Source organism: Epargyreus clarus, unplaced genomic scaffold (genome assembly GCF_041222505.1).
Source record: "Epargyreus clarus isolate Ecla_fem2 unplaced genomic scaffold, WU_Ecla_fem_2.2 ptg000019l, whole genome shotgun sequence".
Lineage (NCBI taxonomy): Eukaryota > Metazoa > Arthropoda > Insecta > Lepidoptera > Hesperiidae > Epargyreus > Epargyreus clarus.
Window position 1 is genome coordinate 8,448,729 of NW_027332227.1, and position 20,946 is coordinate 8,469,674.

Sequence of the window (20,946 nt, forward strand, 5' to 3'; positions counted from 1 at the left end):
TAACCTGTTGAAATTCATAGATAGATAAAAAATATATACTGTAGGTATACTTAAAATTGTATCGAAAATGTTTGTGTTTATAGTTAGAAATCATCCGTTACTAATTACTCCGTAATTGACGTCACAGCATTTTATACTTTAGAAAAGTAGGTCACGTATTAAATTCCGGACTTTAGTAAAAATATCATGTTTTTAAACTGGCCTTGTCGCACGCTACTAGCTAATACCCGAGCTTTGAATGGGCATCGCGTGACTCCCAGTTAGCAACGATATTTCTTAAATAAATTAAATCAAATTGATTGAAAACAACAGCTAATGTACTTAACAGGTTAGAAATATTACAAAGAAGAAGCTAAAGTGTGATTAATAAACAATATGACGATGGCGCTTAAGTTCCCGATATTTTTCTACTTTAAACATTTCGCATATCATGAAATAATTGTGACCTTGTGTTTTATATCTATAAAAAAGCGACATTTTCTTTACAAGTTAAGTGAGGTTAATTTACAGATCATTAAAATGGAATGTCAAGGTGCTATGTATGAAGTTGTTCAATACCTGAGTGATTAAATATTATGTTAAATGTTGTAAAAAAGTGGGAAACAATGAGGGAGAATATATTATTAAATAGACAGATTTTATTTTTCATTTACGAATAAATCTCAAAAAATGGCAAGAACTTAGTTGCACAAACGAGCAGGGTGGAGTTTTTCTTTAGGAGGGAAAGGACTTTTTAATTAAATTGCTTTAAAGAAATTATTTTAAATTTTTATTGAGAATTGTTTTGTTCTTGTTTTCAGATGTCCTAATATGGGTTGGTCATGCGTGGTCGGACGCGCCGTGGCCTTTATCCTTATGCTCAGCAGAGTATCTGCGCTCACGTCCGATATGTAAGAATTCATTTACCTTACTTCTTTTTTACCTATACTTACGCTTTTCCTTCCATTCCTTAAACGTAACATATGAAATAGTAGAGATATCCTTATTCAAATTATAGAAAAAATGGTGTGATACAGTTATATAATAGATATAAGAATATTAAGCAAAGTCTATATACGAGCTTTTATTGGATACCCATATTGACGTTATAGAAAAATATCTAAATCCTTTTTTATATACTTTACAAGCCGTAAGTGCTCTAGAGCGTCCCAAAGGTTACTAAATTAATGTGCGTACCTACGTCTAGATTTACGTGTTTACGTGCTAGATTTATACGCTCGAAAAACATTCCCCTCCTGACGCAGTCGGGTAAAAATAAAATTGCCCCAATGTCGGTCATGTATTATGATGTTTCATTTTAATACATGTATGGCACAAATGAGTAAAAGCGTGAAAGGGCGACTGGCAGGCGGCGAAGCGGACATAACGCTTTGACCGGTACACGGCCGGTGGAGCGTAAAGTTCCTCGCTCCATTTATAGACCTTCCCTTGCTACATACGTATGTGATTTTACAATAACACATGAATCATTTATCGCTTACCTAAATACCTATTATCAAATAAACTATTTTATATATTCGAAGAATATTTGAATTAAAAAATTTTGCGTTACTAGCGAATACAAAATGTACTTTTGCATTATTCTTATATACAAATTAACATGTGAAATAAAATCCCATATTAAATGTACATATACGAGTAACTCAGTTAACATCTGCCTGATTATAAAGTTAAGACGTACAATTTGCTGGCCCCGAAACGTTGTCGGAAACTTTTGATTGAATCATTTATCTTAGCACAGCGTGTATGTTGGCTGAAATTGTTTGTTATCAAACTCAGAAAGTTAAGCTCCCGTGGTTCCAAGGTTCACCCATGTAGAATATTTAATAAATTTATATGGGGTGCATTCTTAAGAAATCTTAGAAGTAGTCAGACTATGTATCTTTATAAATTCATGGATACAGCAGGTAGTGTGAGGTCGGCTATTCGCATTGAACATCCAGGGATGAAATCCTGTGTATCCCTAATTCTCCAAAATTATGTTTAGTTGTCGTCATAGATAAGTATAGACATCTCACCGTCTTGTAATTGAAGGACTATGTGTCAGCCTATGTGTTACGTCTCCGACTGTTATGGTGTAATTTACGCGGAACAATGCCGACATCTGCAATTATGTGGTGCAAATCATGTAATCGAAGAAAAAGTGCTGAAAAATATCGTTTCATTCGTAAATGCTCTAGAAACTACATTTCTTTAATATTTGTCAACCATAAAAATAGGTGAAGTGACAATTTCAATTTCTCAAAACTGGTTACATTTTCTTGTTAGGAGTGAGTAATCTTTACTAATGTATGGTTGTCGTGGGAACATTACCTCATATTTGGTCATACGTGGGAACGTTATGTGAGAATTATGCACGACTATAAATAATTGACTTACATACATAATAATAGATGTAAATGTACACCGTAAGTAAGGATACGCTTTGCTTTACTGCTGGCCAACTTACAAATAGATAAAAAACATCATACATCCTTGAAAGTAAAAGTCGTTGTCAAAAGCATGTGTAAAGTTTACTAATCCGCATTTGGCTAACGTGGTGGACAGTGGCTTAAACCTTCTCATTCTTAGGAGATACGTACTCAATCATCGGATAGTAATCAGTTGTTCATAAATATTGATGGTCATGACAATGATGTAATTTTATGTACAAATATGGAGTGTATAAATATATGTGTATTTTTTTCAGTTTATTTATCGAAATACTATACTTAGTTAACAATGAGTACTAATCTAAAATCAATACAAATTTTACCACTCTGTGTACCTACTCACGCGCTGACATGAGCTTCGACATTGATGGATTATTCATAATACGACTGCTGACTCTTATAATTTATGAATGATTACAATGAACTATTTGTTTAGTATTCATATGAACTAAAATAAACTGTCTACAAATAATATGTTGTTAATAGTCAAATTTACCTTTTACCTTTTGTGGTTCGACTACAGCGGCACTACCGTCACACCTATTTCTGCTTCATAACAGCAGTGTTAAGCGCTGCTGTGTTTTGGCTTGAAGGGTGTGGTAAGGGAGACATACTTTTCCGAGGCGCTCCAGCTTAATCCTCAGGGGTAGCGGTGCATCTGTGGCCGACCTCAGGTAGGAATATCTAATCCTATCTGGGGTTGATTACAGATGTCCATGGGCGCCAGTAGCCACTTACCATCAGGTGGACTTCTCATCTGTCACTCCTATATTATAAAAAAGCCACAAGTCCTTTACAAGATGTTTAACAGCAAATAACGGAACTTTTGAAGAGGAGGAGGAGGTATTGTGTTAACCCCTGTTGCATGACTAATGTGTGTGTATTGAGTTACAGATTTTTTTAATTTGTATATTTTTGATAGCTTTGCAGCGGGGAAATCGGATAAAGAGATATTGGACAACCTTCTGAAAAATTCCCGCTACGACAAAAGACTGCTTCCACCTGTAGACGGTAATTATAACTTTATTCATACATTAAGCTAATAAGTATAACGCCCGTTTATAACTACAGACATAACGTGTCAGATAAATTTATATGATTCCATACCTACAATATTTTAAAGTCTAACCGCATATCTACACGGCTGTGTACGCACTATACACATTGTATATCAGAATATTTATTATCTGCCACGCCACGCGTCTGACACGCTCTATGTCTGTAGTAAATAAACCCTAAGCTGCCAGTTTTTTTGCTCGAATGAAAGGTTATAGATGTTTTGTAGGCCAAGAACTTAACGTTGCGTGCATTTCGTAGTCCGAATTACTCAAGTGGTGTAATATTACAGATCCAGAATTCTGTTGTGGTTTAACATCCCCGAACGACTCTCTGGCACAAAATACTATCGGACTGTCCTCCCTCCGGCCTCGGTCGCACAACCGTGGTGCGTTGTGTTTTATGTTTATGAAAAGAGAAATCCTATATAATGTAGCGTTTTGTTCCACTGCAATATCCTTTATGCACGATTTTCAAATGTTTAGGCTGTGTATACTTTAGATGGATCCTTGCTTTATCTATCTACCTATTTTATTTCGCCCACCTATGCCTAAGCTACTGATACTATGATATGATTATGTTTTATGAGCACATTCTGGATGTTGTAGAAATTGCACACGAGTAATTATGATTTGTGTATCTCACTGTTTTAATATGTATCAGACAAACGAATAAGTTGAAACATCATGGCGGCTAACATGTCTCATTCTCAATTATTTTATTGCCTTCTATGATTTTCTCTTTTCACAAACATTAAACACTTGTATAATTATTGAAACTTATTCCTTACGATTACGATATCTTGTGAAGTCGGCTCTGCCATTTACTTTTCCCTTGACGTGACTGTTTATTTCATTAAATATTATAAATTATTAAATGTGAAAAATGAAAAAAGAATAATTCAAAATGTTTTTTTTCGTTAAAACTTTTATAAATAATGTACCGTGTAAGACAGCACTTTTCATTTCTTGAAGCATGATAAATGGCCGTGAGTGTATTATTTTCTTGTACATGAAGCCTTCGTCCTTTATTTGAGAGTGTTTACCTTGAATACAAAGCTTACCTCTTTACTATCCTGTTTTATTTGCGTTGTACTATTATTTCCCAGAATACCAAGTATAATGGTAGATGTAAGTAAAACTTAATATAAGATTATTATACAATCTTAAGTTAGATACAATTATTGTTTCCCTTTTCAGGTGTGCTCACCGTAAATGTTAGTGTGCTACTTCTTAGCTTAGCATCTCCAGATGAATCTAGTCTTGTAAGTATTTTCTTATATTTTTTACTTTTAAACATAACACATTATTTATTTAAATTAATGTTTATTTTTTGCAAATAAAAAAAGACATCTTATTTGTTTTTTTACCTTTATCTTAAAAGAGTACAGGATATTAAACTGTGTTAGTAAGTATCTTTAACTAAACTATAGAACGTAGAAACGTTGCGTTGGTGATCAAGAGGCACAATTAACTACTTGTAACATTAGAATGCTAACGAATGATTAGTCCGCGCCAAACTGCTAGTCCGCTCTGAAGTTGTTGCGAGCAGGTGTAGTCATACAATTTCCTATGTCGACGCGACTCATTTCTTTATTCAGAGCAGACTAGCAGTTGTACGCGGATTATACCAATTTAAATAGTGCACTTCGATAAAGGCGCTATGCTACGAAACAAAGAGCTTGCTACGTTTCGTAGTGCTACGTCAAAGGCTACGATTTTGAGTTGAAAATATTTCGTTAGTACGTGCTCTACAAAGTTTGAACGATGATTCTACGAAGTTACTGGAGCCTCTCGTAGTTTGATTGTGACGACACTAACTTTAAATAACAGTTTAGCTGCGCTGTTCGAGTATTATTAATGTAGTAAAGCTTGAAAGTACTGAATTCTATGTAGCCGATCTCATTTAGGCCTTCAGATCATATGATTGATTTGGTACAGAAATATCAAATTACCTTAAAATACATATAAAATAAATATTATATCGTTTAAATTAAAAAAAAAATATCTTTCTTTATTTCAGAAATACGAAGTCGAATTTCTACTTCAACAACAGTGGTACGATCCTCGCCTGCGGTATTCGAACCAGTCCCACTACGACTTCCTAAACGCAATACACCACCACGAGGATATCTGGTTGCCGGATACGTATTTTATAATGCATGGTGACTTCAAAGTTAGTACAAATGTAATACATTTTTCTATAGTGTATATTTAGATATTTTAACTATTTTTATTGGATATGTAGTCTGAATGTACGTGTAAAGTAAATGACATGATGTTGTGTTGTAAAACTTGTCTAGAAAAAACTTCTTCCAAAATCCTTTCTACGGGTAAAGTCCAATTACAAATCAAGACCCACGAAGTGCATCGACAAATTTAACTTATTTGTTTACAGGCCATAACTGAGCAATTATTTCATGAATTCATTATTTGATTTTGATACCCATAACCACCATGGGATGGTAAGACTTATTTTATAAAAAAAATATTTGATGTAAAGTAGTCACTGCTACTACTTGATACCTATAACACACTCCAATTTTAATACAAGATTAACCTACTGAAATTAATAACTCAACATTCTAAAAGCTAAAGCTATTGTTAGAGATGAGTATTTATATTAAAATAACAAATTGTACGTATGTAAGAAAGATATCGTTTACATAATAAGATAAACTTTCTTTTGAAAGGCTTTCCAAAGTGATGACTTCGGCTTACACACCATTTTAAACGTGAGAACGTGTGACACACATTACAATTCTATTTTGTTGAGAAAACTGTACGTACAACACTTATGTTACACTTTCAGTAAAAGTGGACTTTACCCGTACTGGGACTACATGTCATATAGAAGTGCTTGTGATAATAGTTGAAAACAGCAGTCATCGTATTTCAGGATCCAATCATACCGATGCATTTCGCGTTGCGTATATACCGCAACGGAACAATCAACTATTTAATGCGACGACATCTCATCCTGTCCTGTCAGGGGCGGCTCAACATTTTTCCTTTTGATGACCCACTGTGTTCATTTGCCTTAGAAAGTAGTGAGTAAAACGTATTCGTACTAGATACGCACGCTTAGCTAACGGAAAGGTAAATATGTTATTGCTAATTGTTTAGCATTGAATAGGTTAAGCGATGTAGAATAGTATTAAATGTGCCGTGTAGACGTTTCCTTGGTTAAGAAACATGAGAAGTGTGCGCTTTGTGAATTACTTATAAAAATATTTCGTAGTAATTAACACACATATATTACAACGATCTAATTTCAGTATCGTACGAGCAGTCCGCAATAACTTACGTGTGGAAGAATGACGAAGATACACTTCGCAAGTCGCCCTCTCTCACGACGCTTAATGCGTATCTCATTCAGAACCAAACCATCCCGTGCCCGATCAAGGCCAGCTGGCGAGGTAATATTCACTTCTTATATCCGTCACTTCAACATCGCTTATTGTTACATCAGTGATATCATCAATTTACGTACTTAATCGGGATGTGTAGATAAGCCTTTCCGACGCTCATGGGCGTAGCTGTTTTATTTGTTAGGTTTCCTTTAGATAAATTCGGGTATTTCTTGTTAAAAATGTATCTATTTCTTTATGTATTCTTTATTATTATATTTAAAGATACTGTGGGGTTATAAGTAATTATTTCCTTTGATTGAATATGCAAATATTTTAAATATTTAGTGTGGAATATTTACATAATAGTGGTTTACCTTAAACAATCGTAATAATAAAAATATAAAAGTGTAGCTTATGGCTAGTTGTATGTCGTAGCTATGCCCATGCCAACGCTATTTTATGTTAAATTCGCACACTAATATATTTTGCACAATAGGAGGGCCAATTTTTTCGTTACGACTAATTTGACATTCTGATTAACTCTTTTCAGCTTGGTCTTGATTTGTGTGAAAGTTTTATTTTAAATTCATTGTTAGTGTTGACAAAATTGAGTACTTAGAATAACATCGTAATGTCGGTATTGTCATCAAATTGACCGGTAGACGCTTCAGTAACGTTGTTCGTTTACAATAGCTAGTAGCGAGTACAGCATGTTCATCCATCAGTTCTTGTATCATACATTCAACATTGCACCTCAGTTATATTCACACGATTTTATACTGAGAGTTAAAATTTAATCAAAGATGAAAATAAATGTAGATTGTAAGAATTTTGTTAAACTCTTTGCAAGCAGCTGATGGTATGTCACTTTACGAAGACGATGAAGAGCTGACATGTAATCTTTGCCAGAGACGCTTTGAGGAGCAAGGTACCTTCTTGAGTAGCACCGGACGAAGAACAGTTCAGTCCGGTGTCTTCATAATTAAAATATATTCTCCGCTTATGTGTGAGTAAATGCGCTGTTGTGTAGTCGAGTAACACGACAAAATTAACTGCCGGTGACGACAAACAAATACAACACCGAGTTAACCATTAACACTTCATTGATCATCCTTTGTTTAACCATTACTTGTCTTGGCAACTTCTATGCACGTTTGTTTAAATGCACGTGTTAGAAAAATAGCTAGAGTTCATATTGAAATAAACTCCATAACACTACTGTAAGTGCGTACGCATCTGTGGAACCCAACACAACACGCGTTACTCTTACATACGGAATGGTAGCTAATTAGTTGCTGATTTTTGTTTTAGTCAGTGTATATAAAAGATCGTTTTACAAGGCCACTGAACGGAGTTACTTGGAATTTACCAACGCACCAACTTACTCGGGCTCTAGAGCAACTTTATACTTACACGAACAATATGCAACGTCGCTATTATATTGCAACTAAACTAAAAACGTATCACGTTGTACGTTGTTCAAAATTTACGGAGTATATTCACTTCACAGGTAACTACAGCTGTCTAAAGGTGGATCTAATTTTTACGAGAGACCGAGCATTCTACTTTACCACAGTATTTATTCCCGGCATAATTCTGGTGACCTCTTCCTTCATCACATTTTGGCTGGAATGGAACGCGGTGCCGGCCCGTTCCATGATAGGTAAAATATGGATCGCGATTGGAATGTTCTCGGTCTTGCAATGCATCTTCTCTCTTCATAGACGTGGCTGCGGCTGTCAATGTAACACGCTAATTCCTTATTCTTGCAGGTTACCTTCGCTTACCGCTGGCAATGTACATAACCTAAATATTACTACTGCCAGCGAGTCACTTTCACAAACGCTTAGTTTCAATGTATTTTTTTTAGAATCTGCTTGATATTTTTAGGTAATTACAGCTGCCTCAAAGTGGATCTCATCTTCACGCGGGATAGATCATTTTACTTCACCACCGTTTTCATTCCGGGCATCATTTTGGTGACATCATCGTTTATTACTTTTTGGCTGGAATGGAATGCAGTGCCTGCTAGAGTAATGATAGGTTGGTTTAATTATCAGTTTTGCTTATAATTTACACGTGTTCATTAACTTCATTGTTCCAGACTATATATGTTAATATGAAAGCCATTGAATCATTTATTACTTCTACTTACATGCTTATTTAAAAGCTCTAACAGTTTTTAAAAATACGAAATTTTGGTTTATAAAAACCTGTTATTTTTCCTAACCCCTGCTATAGTACAGGGAGTATGTATTTTTATAATAAGCACTTAGATTAGTTTCGTAACGTAGACATTACATATATAAGTAGTAAGGTAGAGCACAGGATGTCTGCTGTAGCACATTAAACGTAGCATGTTATATTAAATATTTAGTTATGTTATATAGTATTATTATATCTGTTATATGGCGCCTATCAATGTCAATATATATATGTAGAATTTAGATTTTTACTACTGAAGATATCAATAGAATCCTTGCTTTTATGTGTTCTCTGTTTGTTAAAAGATAATATATGCAATACTAATGCTCATTTTAACAAGATTTCATCGTATCTAAGGATTATCTTTTCCAACAATGATGATGTTTAATCTGAATCCAGGTGTAACAACAATGTTGAACTTCTTTACAACGTCGAACGGGTTCCGGTCGACACTGCCGGTGGTGTCGAACCTGACGGCCATGAACGTATGGGACGGCGTATGCATGTGCTTCATCTACGCCTCCTTGCTAGAGTTCGTGTGCGTCAACTATGTTGGCAGGAAACGGCCGCTGCACAATGTGGTGTACCGACCAGGCGAGAATCCAGTCACCCAGGTGAACTATATACTCTCTTACCCGGCTTTGTTCGTGTTTGGTTATTTTTGCGTGTACCTACTCAGTGTTGTCCCTTCTTAGCAATGCATCGTAGCGGGCAATTTGCACCCTGCAACAAATAATCTACCTCCCTACCCTATTGGCCTTAAATGATAGTCGATATTCTACTCGATAAACAATTCATTGTCATGAACTTGATATAAAATCAATGTTACTCTAATAAGTCATTATTAAGCTTTCCCTTACTAAAATCCTACTTACTATTTAGCTATATATGTAAATAATATACCTACTTCTATTCAAAAACATATATTTGTTTATTCTTAAATATTAATTAAATAAAGCCTGCGTTACCCTATCCCTTTTCAACTGTAGGTACTGATAATTAGAATAAATGAACAATGTTTAATATTAAATGAAGCACACAAGAAAGGTTATTTGATTCACGAAGGAAATTAGATTTCAAATTAAAATTTATTCGATAATAATTTTATCCTCTTTACTAACAGATATTCCGGTTACGTTAAATTTTAATGATCACATTGTAAATTCCTCCGTGAATAGCTCTATTTTCTATCTATACTCTTTGCAATGTTTTCTTTTAATATTTATGTACAGTAAACAATGTAGCATGGATTTTTAAATTTAAAGCGTATTTATGTAATTGGTTTTCTTTTTCAATACCTACCTATAGCATGCTTATCCTACAACCTAATAAATTATTGCACGTCAACCTTTACGATTTATTACAGCGGTTAGGCCAGATAGGTTCATCTGACAAAACTAATCTTCACTTCATCAAAGAATTTTAAGACTATTTTGTGTGGCCATAATAACCCTTGTTTTACCTTGTCACGTTACTTTACACTCCCTTCTCATTTTCAAAATTACTTATATCTGTAATATTATTATATTACAAGTAAAAAGTCGAAAACATTGCAAAGATAGTAAAAAGAGAATTAAAGATAAAGTTAAAGGACGATCCTTCGGAAATCATTGTAACCCTCGTGAGTGTGTATCTGGCCACAACAATCTAGTCTGTGTTCACACTAGCACACGGTAGACCATCTGTCACGAGTGAACAAGTTGTCTGTATAATGTGTTCGCAGCGACTGCCCGCAGTCCTCAGCAGAATTGGCATTATACTGGCCAGCCCCTTGGTAAGAACATTCGCCATATTCATTGGCACACTCCGATTACGATTCTGTTATATTTCTTGGTTTAATTTTTTAAACATTATAGCACGCGTATCACATGTAAATATAATGTAAATAGCAAGTTGGAAACGCGTAAAATGTCAGTTTTACGTATTAAAAAAACGTGAAATTTGCGGTTTTATTGGTAGGATATAATTTACGTGTAAGTAACACACAACTTGTAATATACTCGTCAGGTTAGCTATTGTTATTTATTTTTTTATTTTACTGGTATTGCTGTTAAATATGTATAATGTACAACGTAGTATAATGTTAAATAGGTGTATTGCTAAATACATGATATTTACTATTAAATAAGCGATTGAAGCACCAGCTTTGATATCTTTCTAATAAATGTTTGTTTTAAAAAGAGAAATATAACAGAACATTAGAAATTGTATGCAATCACTTCAACCACACGGTTACGTTCGAAAAGCATGTAGTAGTCTATAAGATTAGATTAGAAGCGTTAAATTAATGTTTTATAGATAAGTAGTATTGTCATACACCTTTAATTTCCTCATTTTAGTTTTGGATTGTAATTTGGACCGTAATTGAGTTTAGCGTTATTTAAGTAGATATTTAAAAATTCATGTAGGTAGACAAATAGGCGCTATTAAACATGGAAAATTGGTATCACGCCCATCAGTGCTAACTTAACTATGATGCTCGCAGATATAACTTGTAAATGTATTCTAAATGAAAATGTTAATAAAATTATATTTATATTGAATGTCCAGATGGACAGAGGTTACTTATAAGAAACATTACTTACTTAACGTAATATCAAGGAATATTTGAATCAGATTTTAGTTACGCGCCTCTATATAAAGTTAAATAGCTATCATACAAAGTACCTTCTACTTCTTGATACACTATGTAATTGTAATCATTTTATGTAATAATAGTTCAAACGGCAGGTGGAATTATAATAAGTAGGTAGGTACTTTTAAATATTTCACCACGAAATTATATGCAAATAAGGCTTTTGCAATCAATCACTTATTTTTTGATTAAGTAATATATTTTTAATTTCATACGGAGGTAAACTAATATGCATAAAGTTAACCGACAGATTGAGTATCTGTGTGCATCATTGTTAAGTATAAGGAAGAAAATGTAATGGTAATGATAAGCAACCGTGTTGGACGACAGAAGGAACAAAGAAGATAAACACAGTTATTTGGACTCTGAAATATAAAAATATTATAATATTGCCAATCATCAGCATAACAACAACTAATATGATATTGCAATAACGCTTAACATAGTGATCATGTATGTACTCTAACCGTACGCTGCTTCTGTCGGCCTCGTTGAACATACATGTTTGCTTCGGCTACTTTAAATATATATTCATTATCAGGAGGCGATGGCATTCCTCCATTGGGCTAAATCAGAAACGCCTCAGCCGGAAACTAGTGATGCCGTAAGTGATATCACTGAAACGCTCGAACAAACCATCCGCAACCACCCCATCATATCAAATATATGATATCACGAAAAACTAACGCATATTTTTTATTTTAATGCATCTTCGGATTGATACAGCCTGTAAGTAATCTGTTTCTATACCATTTTTCACTTTTAGTTATCTCGTTCCGTTCCTACAATTTTATAATTTAAGTTTTAGATCATTTTTTTAGTTCATTCGTTGTCGATTTATAAATATTGCATTGTTCATCACTGTCAGTTGACATTGTTTGGACATAGCCTCCCTAAATCATTTTAACTCCCAATTATCTTATTCCGTCCCTATTTCATTATAATTAGTTTTAGTCAGTCATTGTCAGTTCATAAATACTGCATTATTTATCACGATTTAAATTGTTTAGATCCCTTGTTCCATTACTTGCAGTTCTTTTCAGTGTACTATATTGATTGCAATAACTGCAGGGTGATAAAAAACGTGAATCAACTGGAGCAGCTGATTTAGTGACGTGCACGGCGTGCTCGGCCGCGCCCGGCGCCTGCACGCACACTACCAACAATGGTGGCGTGTCTGAGGTAATTACATATTTATTTATATACCATTGATATGTTACAATTTAAGGACCGAATATTGCGTTTTTTAGAGGACGCATTTGTTTTTTTGGCACTTGCGTGGGCGGTCAATGAGAGCTCAAGTTTGTGGGCTCGCTATCCTTGTTCCCGGTCGCCATCTTGGAAAATGGAGTTAAAACACTTTTTTTAGCGATATCTCGGAAACTATGCGGAAAAATGTCATAATTTGTAACAAAGTGTTTTGTCTACAAATATGTTTATATAAGTTTTTGTTCTGAATTAAAAATTAAAGAAGTAATAAGCAAAAAAAAGGTAGACACTGGCCGGGGGACTTGAGGTTAAGCTTTTATTGACACATGTTCCAAAATAGTACATTACAATACGAGGACGAAAATTTTTTTTCTGACAAGTGTGAGTTTGCAGGCCGAGCCGCAGGCGAGGACTGCAATCACACGAGTCAGAAAAACATTTTTCGTCCGCGTGTTGTATAAAATTTTATATTACGGGGTCGGAAATGGGGGTTTTGCGCACGCGAAGCGTGCGTAAAACGTCCATTTACGCACGCCGTGATATAAATAAAATTGCGTCCTCTAAAAAATGCAAAGCTCATGTAACATTTCAATGGACTATTATATTACAATTTATTTCTTGGAAGGGGGGAAGCTTTTAGTTTATATCAAAGCTTTTTTTATTCAAGTACTTAAAATTTATTATACGTCCACACTAGGGGTTTACATTACACATACACCTACAATTTACATCACCTACTCTATCACGACACTCATTTCGAATATCCATCCGCCTTAACACAAAATGCTACGTATTATAGCGTAAAAAATACAGAATATTTTTTGTCTAACAATAACAAATATTCACTTCCAAAACACGCTTCCGGCTAATCATTTATGATTTGTCTATCAAGTAGAACAGTTCGTATCATACGAGCACGGCATCGAGGTATTTTTGGTTCGCCATCATCATTTATTTGCAAAATAATTTCTTTCAGCCATGTTTCGTCCAGGTTCGTAAAAAGGAGCCGCCGCACCCCATCCGCGTGGCGAAGACCATCGACGTGATCGCGCGCATCACCTTCCCCACTGCCTACGCCGTCTTTCTTATCTTCTTCTTCATCCACTACAAGGCCTTCTCTTAATGCTGTCTATATTTATCAAATTATGTAGCTTACGGAAGCTTCGTGTACATGGACAATGGTGATATCCTTATATTTTGTAACCTATTTCGTCACAGCGTATGAGGCCAAGCTATTCACGATAACTAACGAGATATTTTTGATGATATTAATTAAGAAATTGTGATCGTACTCATAGAATTCGTTGTAAGTCAATATAGATATTAGGGAATATTGAAATGCAAGAGACTCACTGCAGCTTTCGAGTGTTATCCGACTTTAACGATAGTGCGATAAATGTGTGTGAATTTTCTAAGGGTTTTGAAATAGTTTCGATATATAATAAAAGGCCGATGTTCTTATCTCAGGAAACGAATGAAGCAAAAAATCTTATGATAGGATAAAGAGGGATCAATAAGGTACGAAGATTTTCTACATGTATGTCAATGGTAATTCGTTGTTTGACGAACTAATGCTGTGATTGGGGATGCAACCATTCTCATTGAGTGTCCTCATCGTCCTTGTAATACAGAAACCTATTTCAAACCTAAAGACAGTCCATTTGTATTTTTTAAATATAAGTTACGAATATCTAGTAAGATAGCTAAAGTTATGACTTTTATAATGTAGTAAACAAATCACTATAGCGGTAGTTTATTCATTTACACCCACGTCCTTTGTGATAATATTTAATTATAATTGCTTAGATAAACGATGCATTATATTGAGTTATATGAAATATGTATTATATTAAAAACAGTTCAAAACCATCTTTTGTAATATGTTAGGTAATGTTATCTGAAGCTCAAATCTATAGTGTAAAGTCTGAGGTGTGTCTAATATAAAGACATTTAATTTTGATGTACTTGAGAACATTGTAAGAGTTCACATTTTTTTACCTTGTACCCGTAGTAAATACATGCCTTATTTAAATCGTAGAGTAATACAAGCTTATAGAAAATCAGCCTTAAAATTTATATGATAGGTTAAATACGTAAAATAGATTAACCAAAATGTCACGAATTGCTTGTAAATTACAATAAACATTGTGACAGTATTTAAACTGCTTGCATAATCATCATTTTTAATAAATTTATTATAGCATATCTGTATTGATGAAAACATTCGAAAACTATCATTTACTGCGCAGCTCCAGTATTGGTGGAGGTACAAGTTAGCAACGTAATTAAACAAGTTTATACCTACTACCTAACTAACGACTGGAAGCGACGGCTCGAGGTCCGAATCACGGAGAACATGTTCAGTATCCAGCTTTAATTATCTTGGCCAATAAGGTGGCGTCATAAAATATTGCAAAGTTGTTTCAAGCTTATCTAAAAGTAGAGCATACTACATGCGAAATTAATAAAAATATATTATGTACTATGTCAAAAATTAATAATTAAAAGGTACACAATTTATTGAAAGGATCTAGATGCGATTAAGCGCCTTCAATTTATCGCTAATACGAGATCATATTAAATTATGTTGCAGATATAAGTATGATGTTTATTTATTGTTAAAGTTATCGTGAAAGGTAAATTTAATTTATTTCAACGCCATATTCCTCCACGAAAAAAGTCAACCTACACAAAATTAATGTTTAATAATTGATGTTATTAACATAATTGCAAGTATTTTACATTGTGCCAAAAATAAATGGCAAAGACAAAATATAATATTTAATTTTACATGAATAATTTTAAAAGGTCGTTATATTTATTTACTTATTAAGTGTTTTAGTTACCAAAAGTGGTTCTCTATATGCCTATGTTGTCAAATTTTATTATACGTGTTACATAACAGAAACCTACCTACCTATTCGAATTTGATTTTATATTGTTATGATTGTTAGTTAAGCGTGACATGTTCAATTTAATTGTCATCGACATAATTATTAGGTATTTGCTTGTTAAAAAGCGGACCAAAGAGTCAACTTTTTGAAAATATAGATTTTATATCTAAAATACTTTTTATCGGTACCTGTTAAGAAAAACAAGTTTTGGCTGTGCTTTTAAAATTTAATATAGTATATTATCATTACCCCTCATTATATCTAGTGCTACTTGCTGTGCTATATGTAATGTATATTTTATTCAAACGTATTTAGCTTTTTCGTGGTATTCCATAAAAGATAAGTGGTTCGTTAAATAATAAAGTTCATACAAAATGCGTGGCAAAATATAAACGAATATTACTTGTAAATGGATATTTCTACATACATACATTGTCAAGTTTATTACTTTCTATCGTGTAGAGATTTAATGCGTAAAAGCATTTCTTTATAGCGATTCTAATGATCACTTACGTACTCTACTGATCGTAAACTCTATTGAAACAATCAATGAATAAAAATAGTAAATGTTACTTAAATGGTTATTTTAATACTATTGCTATTTTTATTTATTTTGCATGTAAGAAATTAAAATCATTAAGTAATTAAATAACGGTAAACTTTTGAAAAATATAAAACAGTATACAAAAATAATATTTTCCTATGAAATATTGTTATAAATATGTTACAACATATTTAAAAAGGCTTATAATAGTACGACAAGAAAAATATCTTTTAGTTCTAGTAAAGGTAGAGATTATTAAAAATAACCAAAATATTAGTATATGCCTGGCCAGGAGCTGTATTCCTTTAACTTTTAATTGTGTTTACATGTATTTTTGTAAGAATGTGTTTTATTTATATTTTAAAGTGTATTATATTATTATGTAACTAGTCATTTTGCCAAAGTTCAATAAACTTAGTAAATATTTATAACTTTGAGTATTAAACCTAACTCAAACCACACCCGTCCTTATTCTTAACAACTCGATTTTCATACTCAGATGTGGTGTATATACAGATACAGTGTATCAAGGAAATAAAATAAAGGTTTCTCTTACTTTTCAGCTCCAATGTCGAAATAATGTCATACATACACTATATACCTAATAAATGGCATGTGTTATAGATTATATGCTAAATAATTAAGACACAAACATACATGGCGCAATTTATTTACACAATCACGTCATAAAGGTTTTCGTCCTGTAAAAGACATATTTGATGGATATTATAGTAAAACAGATCATGTAGGTACCTTTATATAAAATATGTAGACTTTATAATATGTTTTCTCTTTGATTATAAATAACAAAATTACCATGGATCTCTTAAATCTTCGAAAGTCTATTGTTTGTTAAAATTATAAAATTATGACCATTCCCTTATATATATGTATATATTAATACATTACATAGAAGTGATACTAATTTAATTCTTGTGGTGTTTATAGTACCTAAAATATAAGATAAAAAACATATCATTCGCTTTATAAGAATCCTAATTATATTAATGAATTTGTTATATAGTTACTTGAAACTTTATCTTTACACAAGGCTTATTATACCTATTGTTTGTATCTAAACTTTGAATGTTTATAAATCTATACTGTATATGTTATGCTATAAATTCTTCTGGATATTATTTTAATAGTCTTCAGTCAGACAATCATATAGCTATATAATTATATACATTATATAACATTACATAATGTAATGTTCATTAGGACGAGCATATTTGGAACGACCAGAATTTTTATTGTTATTGTTACCTATACACCTACTTACTATTTCGCCATGTAAAATAAAATATTACTCGTAACATTTGTAATGATCATTTAAGCCATGTTCTCCGAGTAACTCTTAAGCTACAGGCCAATACCAACCAGATACATACCTATAAATATAAACACTTTTATTGATATTCTTTATAACGGTAAATATGACGGGCAGCTTTATAAGGCTGATTGTGTATGCAAGAAATAATGCATAATAACCGCCCTTGCTAAGATTACATTGAAAGTACATGTAATGTCATTGGTTTATCGTTTAGGTACCTACCTAGGTACCTAGTACGGTAAAGTACAGCGATTATTCTACTGTGCTTACGTAAGCATTGGTTATCTGCACGAAAATCACTAAATCACGAAATAAAAATACATATATTTATTGCATTAAAAGGAACATTGTTTACAGAGAAATGTACCTCCACATAGGTATTTATAAAAAACAGACACGAACCATCAATTCAAAACAATGTTCGTATAAGTTTAAGTATATTATATATTAATCTTAAAGAATATACGTGATTAAATTGGAAATTTATGAAAAAAGTATATATAAAATAAGCGGACCTACTTTTTTCTCATGTTTACTATTATTCGAATAAAAAAGTTCATTCATATTTTATGTTGACTAGTAAAATTTTATCATAATTTTTGTATACTTAAATCATTAGATTAAACTAAAATATTAGCAAATATAATTGCGTATAATTATAATGCTGCTTAATTATTTAGCGTGCGCAAAAAACTTTAATGATTGTAGAGTATTTATTAGTAACAAATGGTGTATATTGAAGGAGATACGACGCTGTAATATAAAACAATAAAGGCAGTAGACATATTTTTTGCAAATGTCTATACAATTCATGTACTCGCTATGTAGCTTACAAATACTCTACCTAGAGCATTATTATCAAAATCTACATAAGTAAGAGTAAAATGATGTTATACATATATATTATCTTTATCATATTTTTTACCTTAAGCTTAATAATGCATAATTTACTGTAGTTGTCATAATCACTCAAACTAAATCGCACGTAATTATTATTTATTTGAATCAAATTTTATAATTAAATATCAATTGGACAGTTTACATAATCCATAGCAATAAGTTATTATAATTGATTATGAAATTCAAAGACAAACTTCAAAAAAAGAAAATTGGGGATCATTCTTCACGGTTATGTCCAGTCACGCGGGTATGTGTACCACTTGCACACGTTTCATAGATGCTTTCCCAGTTGTGCGTGTCACGCGGATGCGGGTCGCGAAGAGACTGCATCACGTGACTGCTTCTAATCCCGTAGGACACGTGTGCAGAATAGTCTCTGGGCGGAATAATGACAGGAAAAAATCCCTAAAAGTACCGATTATTACTCCTATTACTAACTTACTAAGGTATAAATAAATGTTTTTTATTAATCCTGAGTGACTTTATTGTAATTATGAATATGTTGTTTCTCTTTTTGTCGTACACAGTAAATTCAAATAATGTACCTATGAAGCATGTACGAATCACAAGCATAGCTTGAATCATGGATTTCATAACATCTTATCTTATATTATTTATAAATTGTAGAATAATACGATTTTCAAATATTTATATCGGTAGGCTGATATTGTATACATAATGATTAACAACTTTCAGTGTCATTTTATATGTATACATACCTATTTATTGTTCTTACTGTATCTAACACACAAAATGGTATGAAAACCTTAAATGATTTGCTTAAATTCTAAGAATTTCAGAACTGATATAATTTATGCTTGTAAGTTGGATGGTTCATGATTTAGTAATAAGGTAGATACGCATAAGATGATCAGTTAAATATATTAAGACGCACGAAAAGACATTAGTGAGATAAATAAATCTTCTACTTAATTTCATAAGATGTACAGATGCAGCACGCCCTATTATTTACCTGCTGATACAAATAAGGTTAAGTTTACTAAATGGGGATAACATCTCAATTTATATCTATCTATTGCATCACTTATATTATAATTGTTAAAGTATAATCGTCTGTTCATTAGAAGTATTTACATAAAAGGGTCCGCATTATAAATAACTTAATATGTAATCATTTAATCACCGAATTCACGAAGGAAAAAAAATACCTACCTATTCTTCGCGTACAATACCTAGCCATAGATAGGTACCATTTATCTGGACTAGACACTCTAAAGTTAACATGTGAAATTTCTTAAAAAAGGACTCCCATAGCACTTGACGTTTCTTTACCAAGTTGATAATAATGTCCTTGTCTTATTTTGCAAATATTTAGCTAGGCACCTAAAACCTATAAACTCAAGAACATAAAAGGTGCAATAGCTATTTAAAACTTTGTAATTATGGCCAGCTCATTCGTTATGGAACTTAAGAATCATTATTTACCTCATTGGTGAATCAGACATAACATCCTTACGCTGAAAAGTAAAACTAGGAAACATAAATGAAAATCTATTATATAGTTATAAAAAATGCTAGTATACTGTCCTACCAACTATGCTATAATTGAAACAAAGTATTGTCAACATTTAAGTACGAATTAATTTAAAAAATAATAATGCATTTTAGACTAATTTGCTTGATTACGTAAATGTTTACCTTACCCATACAAATTCCTCTACATTCAGTGAAATAAATTTTATTTAAAGTCCATATAACTTTCGTTACAATTTAACGCACATGCATATATTATATAACTAATATTGTGCGTTGTTATATCAAAAGTAAATAGATACGTAATCAAATATATTATTTATTTCTTGTCGTATAATTCATGTACCTAAACCTCTTATTGATGATTTGTTGATTTATCGATATACATAATAATATGTATACTTATATAAATACCTAAATCTATAAATTGACAGTGCGGTTAGACCGCTAAGAGCATTTCTTTGTATAGGTTAGTAAATGATTTATGAATATGAATTAAACATCATGATTGCATAGAAATGAAGCTGAAAAGTAAAAGTGAATGTATGAATTGATTTGTTTTTCAAATTATGTATGTACAAAAACTTAAGCCAAGTCATTGCCTAATTACATTGGAATAACTACATAGGAAATCAATCAATTATTATGTTCGCCATCAGAACCCTTGTAAATATAAATTGCAGTGATGATTACGCATCGCACAATAAGTCATTGTAAATAGTTTTAATGTAAAATTTATGAATTATAATTTTCATCAAATAAAACACAAATTGGAACAAAATATGTTGCTTTTTTGTTCATTCACAAAACAATCGGAACAGTAGTTTGCTTGTTGTTCAAAGGTCATGTTGTTAATATATGCTACAGTAAGAATCTACTCACGAATGGCCCA

At 32.5% G+C, this 20,946-nt stretch overlaps 1 protein-coding gene across 24 annotated transcripts in view; it reads left to right on the forward strand.

The window, feature by feature from the left end:
- Positions 1 to 17,575, forward strand: part of pHCl-1 (pH-sensitive chloride channel 1) — a 58,938-nt gene extending 41,363 nt beyond the window's left edge. The window contains exons 3-17 of one of the 24 annotated variants that reach the window (XR_012103156.1): positions 801 to 890; positions 3,355 to 3,443; positions 3,781 to 3,876; positions 4,688 to 4,752; positions 5,511 to 5,663; positions 6,387 to 6,537; positions 6,766 to 6,906; positions 7,694 to 7,768; positions 8,351 to 8,503; positions 8,731 to 8,883; positions 9,445 to 9,659; positions 10,769 to 10,819; positions 12,222 to 12,409; positions 12,752 to 12,862; positions 13,866 to 13,880. Coding sequence is in view for 21 of the 24 variants with exons in the window: in XM_073083401.1 (XP_072939502.1) it covers positions 811 to 890; positions 3,355 to 3,443; positions 3,781 to 3,876; positions 4,688 to 4,752; positions 5,511 to 5,663; positions 6,387 to 6,537; positions 6,766 to 6,906; positions 7,694 to 7,768; positions 8,351 to 8,503; positions 8,731 to 8,883; positions 9,445 to 9,659; positions 10,769 to 10,819; positions 12,222 to 12,284; positions 12,752 to 12,862; positions 13,866 to 14,012 (1,743 nt within the window). In the remaining 3 variants the exon portion in view is untranslated. Of the gene's footprint in view, positions 1 to 800; positions 891 to 3,354; positions 3,444 to 3,780; positions 3,877 to 4,687; positions 4,753 to 5,510; positions 5,664 to 6,386; positions 6,538 to 6,765; positions 6,907 to 7,693; positions 7,769 to 8,350; positions 8,504 to 8,730; positions 8,884 to 9,444; positions 9,660 to 10,768; positions 10,820 to 12,221; positions 12,410 to 12,751; positions 12,863 to 13,865 lie in introns of those variants that run through there. The other 23 variants (XM_073083402.1, XM_073083401.1, XM_073083405.1 and 20 more) reach the window with 23 other exon arrangements.
- The last annotated feature ends 3,371 nt before the right edge of the window (positions 17,576 to 20,946 follow it).